General features: G+C 45.5%; 1 protein-coding gene across 1 annotated transcript in view; it reads left to right on the top strand.

Annotated features, from left to right (window-relative positions):
* The first annotated feature begins 3,386 nt into the window (after nucleotides 1-3,386).
* Nucleotides 3,387-6,000, top strand: part of LOC148217085 (uncharacterized) — a 44,466-nt gene continuing 41,852 nt past the window's right edge. Inside the window, exon 1 of the mRNA XM_088141064.1 lies at nucleotides 3,387-3,596. Within this exon, the coding sequence (XP_087997190.1) occupies nucleotides 3,528-3,596 (69 nt within the window). The 5' untranslated portion in view covers nucleotides 3,387-3,527. The remainder of the gene's footprint in view (nucleotides 3,597-6,000) is intronic.

The raw sequence follows: 6,000 nt of genomic DNA, 5'->3' as shown, positions 1-6,000 counted from the left end.
TCAGGGACATCATCTTTACAGCTTTAATTACTTTGGTGGGGGAGGTTTCATTTTGCTTATCGGCTGTTTCCAAGTGCTGGCCACAGCCAGTCACCATTAATTAGCCTTATGTTGAAGGCCACTCAAGGGCAGAACTTGTTTGCTATCAGTTGCTCCATTCCACTTCACCATGTCTGTGTGGGGTCAGCAAAACTACTTGGGGACATGGGTTTAGTGTGGTTCACCAGAAGTGCTAAACTTGTGGTTAAAAAACAGTTCTATTGCTTTTTCAGAAGAGTGCTAGATCCACGTTGAAAGGTCACAGTGTGGAACACCTCTGCATCTAACCTGTTAGGTGGACAACTTGAGAGGTAGCTAAACATGCTGATCCAAGCACTCACCTACACCCTATAGGTAGAGAAAATTATTGCCTGTGGTTTTCAGACCAACAGGTACCATTTGGTGGGAGGGAATGTGAAGGAAGGGGGATCTACTTATCCCTTTCCTCAACTTATGCTGCAGAAAAACATTAAGGAGGCACTGTTCATCAGCCATGTAAGTGAGGGAGAATAGGGCTCTTTGATGAGGGCAGCCCCCATTCGGTTGTATCCTTTTCTGCTGGCTCAGGGATTTAAAGTGGCTGCCTGCTTGTGCCCTTGGTTGTTACAGGAAGTAACTGGTTTTTGGCAATGTACATTGCACGCAGCTGATTCTATGCAGAAATATACAGCAAGAAGTCCCACTGAGTACAGTGAGGCATGGCTCCAAAACAGTGTGCAGGAGAGTGATAGGACTGAGTGGCGACATACTAGACTGGAAGAACCAGAGCCATACAACAAATGGGTTCATTTTATAGTGGGAACACCAATGTGTGAGTTCTTTTGTAAAGGCTTCTGCCTTTGTCCTACCTGTCAGTCTTTCACAAACAAGCAGCAGAGAGATTTAAAAAAAAATATGTGTGGGGAGGAAGATTCCTAATGGAGTCTGCCTCAGACCTCTGAACAAAAGTTAAATTTAATCTTTCCAGCTAGTTGTAGAGAAAAAGCAGTATGCCAATCAATTCTCCTGGGAAGATCTCTTATTTTATTCTGAGCAAAATAGATTTGCAGTCTTCCACGGGCCAACAAACATCCCAATTTACTGTACTCTTTTATCAGGAAAGTCCAACTTCTCAGCATGAGGAATAAAAGTATTCGGCTCTACCATGGCAAACTTCGCCTGAAAAAATGAATAAGGTGAAGGGTTTTGAGCCTTGCTATATGTTTCCAGAGCTTCCCGTCTGTTTCCACAGAGAACTGGAAAGTGGACAAGAGGATTTCGCAGAGTATCCCAAATGGTCTTTAATTTAGGAGAAGACAGAATGCTGAATGGGATCTGGACACAGATCAACAAAGATCTGGATCTCTTATTCTGTAACAATAACAGCAATAAAATGACCTTCCCCTTCAAGTTACAGAATTGAAATGAAGGACGTTTGAGACAATGGAGCAGAGATTTTTGTGAGGCAAAACTGTGGGCTGTGTTGGGGTTTTTTTTCACTCAAAACATCTTGATAGCTCAGGAACTCTTTCATAGTATACTGTTGCCCAGACTTGAGTTGGTGGATCTCAGGGTTCCATTAAAAAGCAAAGTAGACTCCATGGTGCAGAAAGGGACATGACTTATTTTTCGCCAGGTCTGAAGAACCCCTAATCCACCATGCTTCCAGTTGAAGTGGCCTTTCCCACCACTGGATTGGGATTATCATTCCAGAACTGGTGGAGAATGGCAGCGGTTGTAATCCCAACCTGCAAGATGTCAAGCTGGGGAAGGCTGAGTGAGAAGGGGGAAGGCAAGGCACAGCCAGAGCTCTGGAGAAGTGTTGTGTATAGATGACAATGATATTCTCTTTCCCATTCTTGGGATTGCAAGACAGGGAGGACCTGAGAGTTGCCCTGCTGCTCACTCTCACCCATATTGTGGCTACTATCCCAGAAGTGTCACCGGACAAATACAACATCCTTTCCTTGCTTGAGAATTAAATTCCCTAAGCAGGAGAAATGGAGACAGTTCATTTTGATTTTGCACAAAAAACACATTTGGACAATGGAACTGATAAGGTCCTGTGTGTTTTGAGGCTGACTATGGTTTTTGAGAGAAGGGAAAGCCCTCTGTACATGCTTTGAGGTTCCTATGATGTTATTTTGGCTAAGATCAAATATACTGTATTCTTATCTATTATTTTGATTAATTGATTGATTGATTATGTGCCATCAAGTCATTTCTAGCAACCACATAGATAGATTTTCTCCATGACGATCTATCCCTAACGTCATTTCAAGTCTCCCAATGATGCATTCATTGCCATTGTAACTGAGTCCATCCACCTTGCTGCTGTCCTCTTCTCTTTCCTTCCAGCTTTCCCAGCATTAGAGCAGCTCCTTCTCCTTCTCCTTCTCCTTCTCCTTCTCCTTCTCCTTCTCCTTCTCCTTCTCCTTCTCCTTCTCCTATGCCAGGAATCCATTTATGATTACAGCAGGAGATAAATTTGACTAATAAATGAATAATAGTATTATTCAACGGCTGAAACTTGATGCTTAAAAAGGGTCTGTTCCTTGCAGAAAATAAGCTCTGCAACAGCAATCCATTCGATGCTGAACCCTTCCCGTCTGCCATCCCTGCAGCAAATGTACAGTAATGGTTTTATCAATAGTTTTGCTCCCTTCATCTTCCCACGTCCCTCGCATCCTCAAGTCCAGCTTTTGGGAAAAGAAAAAGAAAAAGAAAAACGGTGGTCCTTCCAGCTCGCTTTGTTGGTTTGCTGCAGTCCTGGGATCTTGGGAGGAACAGAGCGCGCGAGCCAGACGCAGCCTGGCACACGGCTTGTTCCCCTTCTCGGTGGCACCGAGATGGCTCTCCTGAACGCTCGACCTGCCGGTATTTCTGCCCCCCTCCGCCCTCCGGAAACACATCGCCTCGTGCGCTTTCGGCGCCCTTAGTTTCCTCCTATCCCTTGCCTTGCTTTCTGCTCGAATGCTCCAGCTCCCTGGGGCTCCGCGTCTCCCTCTGGAAGTTGCCCAGTCAATCTCTCTCGCCTCTCCAGCCGCGGCGAATCACCTCAGAAGAGCCGCCCGGAAACACGACCGCACCGAGCCGAGCCAGGGTCCCGTTTCCCCAGTAGAGATTGACTGAGGGTCTCTGGGTGCGCAGCAGCGTCGCTGATGCGGATAGGGGATGCTGGGGGTGGGGGGTGGGGGTTAAGCAAAAGGGAAAAGGAAAAAAGGCAAGGCAAGGCAAGAGTGGCTGCTGGTGCAGAAGCAAGCGCAGCACAATGAAGGTGTGAGGGCGAAGTCGCCTGAGCAGAGGCTGCGCTGCCTCTCCGGTCCTCCTCCTCCTCCTCCTCCTCCTCCTCCCGCCGCCTCCTCTCGCCTCCTCCTCCTCCTCCTCCTCGGTCTTCAGTCACCGTCTCCAGGAGGGACATGGAAGGAAACGGATGTCCGACTCGCTAAGCAAGTCCTGCTTTGGATCTATCCCTGCGGACGCCTTTCTCTCTCTCTCTCTCTCGGAAAATGGTCAATAGAGACATGAATGGCTTTCCTGTCAAGAAGTGCTCTGCTTTTCAATTTTTTAAGAAAAGGGTAAGAATGTTCTCAGCACATGGCTTGTTGGTGCTAAAGCCGATTTGATTGATAAACGCATCTCGCGGTGTGTGTGTCTGTGTCTGTGCGTGTGTGTGTGTGTCGTTTCGAAGGGTCGTTTTACAAGTGCAGTGGAGTGACATCACAACTCTTATCTGTTTTAAACAGAAAGCGGAGGAGGTGGGAGTGCATGGCACTACATAAGCATCGATCTTTATTTTGTGGTCAGAATGGGGTCTGAACGGTAGAATGATGCCTGAATAAGAGGTGTATATATACAATGTGTTTATATAGAGAGAACTCGGGAGGTTAGATTCAGCTTTCTACAGAATTCAGCAATGGTGGCTAGATGGAGCTTCCATGCTCAGATGCAGTGTATCTTTGAATATCAAATGGTGGGGACAAAGGATAGAGAAGTTGTTGCCTTTGCATCTTGTTGTGATCTACCTAGAGGCATCTGATCATCCATTGTTGGAAAGAATTCACTGAATTCAATAGATCTTTGATTCAATCCATCACAACTTTGTTTATAGCTTGGTATTCTGCATTTGGCTGTATGCTCTCTTTGGGAGGTCTGCTCATTTTTCTCTCCTTCCTCACAGTTCCTCATCTGAAAATGGGAATGCACCCTGACCTACTTTGCTCCTCCTGTAAAATGGGGATTTGGTCATTGGACAGAGGAAAAGGGCAAACCTTGGAAAGAACTGTGCATAGAAATGGAAGGCAGCATATTGAGGAACAGCAGAATGGTGGTTCTCCATCCTTGTTATACCCTCTCTCATGGTGTGGCTCTTCTAATTTTCTCCATTTTATCAGCCAAGCAGTTTGTGACCCTTTCATTCATATTCTCCCAAAGTGCTGCATTATTTCGCCTCCATTCATCTCTGGGTGCTGAGCTGTTTGCAGGTTCAGCAGAACGGTGCCACAGCCTATAGTCTACCCAGTAACCATGGTTTATTCTATCCAATTGCAATCCTAGATGCAAAGGCAGGAAAGAAGAACTGGAGACAATTGTTTGCACTCTTAAGACTGTGACAGAGCCCCACTAGATTTCACTAGATTCTCTGGCTTCTTCTTAGCTTGTTGTATTATGTGATAGAACAGATAAATTCGAGCTTGTTTCTTGTTTCTGAGGTGAGGAAAAATTGTGCACATGAGGTAATGCTTGGCTGATGAAGCCTCCTTGGTCCTCGGTCTGGGTGTATGCCCACAGCTGCCTACAAAGGGTTCCTTGTCAGTCCCATTAACAGCATCCACTCTCATTCAGCAGTTCTGGGCTCCGTGAGATTCAGCTAATTTACCAGGCAACCTTTTCCCTCTCAGAGTGGCGATACAGAGACGGAGAGCGGATTCACAGGAGTGAAGAGGTTTCCAGCCCATTTCTACCTAAATTCTTTCTACAAAGATAAATATGTCCGTGTGTTTATATTAGGACCAGAGATTTCATGTGATGTACAGTAGTAAAGGCAGGCAGATTGTGCTGTTCATTCATTCACCAATTTCCATTCACCCTCCCTCTGCCTTATATGGAGGAGACTGTCATTTCCATTTAGCCCAGTGGTTGAATGCAGAAAAGAGAGATTCCAACAGGAAGCTCCATCTCTCTTAACTCACCACAGCAGAAAGCATGACCCAGTTGCACACTGCTAAGAACTAGTTTTGATGCACGAAGTGGAAATTTGGAAGCGATCCCCCCAGCTTACATTTGGTGTAACAGTACCTGGCCCTCCTCCTCTCCCTATGGCCAGGCTGCTTTCCTCAGAGCGTGCTTACTTTGGAATCTTACACAGGTCTATGGAAGAGTAAAAACCATTGAGTTCAATAATGCTTACTCCTAGTTATAAGTGAGGGTCACAGTCCTAGTCTTAAGTAAGGCCACAATTGGAACAATAGTCTTGTGTAGGTGGCCTTTCTATAATAATGTTGCATTATTGTGGATAAAGATTCAAGTTCACATTTGTTTGGTTGGTTTTCTGTAATTTAATTGTAACTGTAGTTGACAATAGCTCTTTGAAGCTTTGTCAGGGTTAGCACTGCAGCATACCAAAATCTCTGCCCCCTCCCAGTGCTATTTGGAATGGCATCCCTGGTGGACACATGTCTCATATAGAAAATGTCAATGCTACTGCAGCTGGCGCCTTTTCTCTCTCTCGCACACACTCATCAATCTGTACATTATGACCGTACTGTGGAATGTGGGAAGTGTCTGCCATAATAACTGGTTTATATGAACACCCATGCCTTGTATTAGATTCACTTGAGATGAAATTCCAGTTGAAGAAACTTCTGGCTTTTAGTCACTCAGCACTTCAGGCCAAAGCAAATTCTGGGACTATACAGATCTATGCCCATCTGAATAGTCCCAGTCAGGCACATTAGAGGTCGTGGCACCTATTTATGTTTT

The sequence above is a fragment of the Python bivittatus genome, unplaced genomic scaffold (assembly GCF_059951505.1).
Source record: "Python bivittatus isolate LINGU-HERP-01145 unplaced genomic scaffold, Pbiv_v1 ctg000020_np1212, whole genome shotgun sequence".
Lineage (NCBI taxonomy): Eukaryota > Metazoa > Chordata > Lepidosauria > Squamata > Pythonidae > Python > Python bivittatus.
The sequence above is the reverse complement of the archived record's forward strand: the minus strand, read 5'-3'. Positions and strand labels throughout refer to the sequence as shown.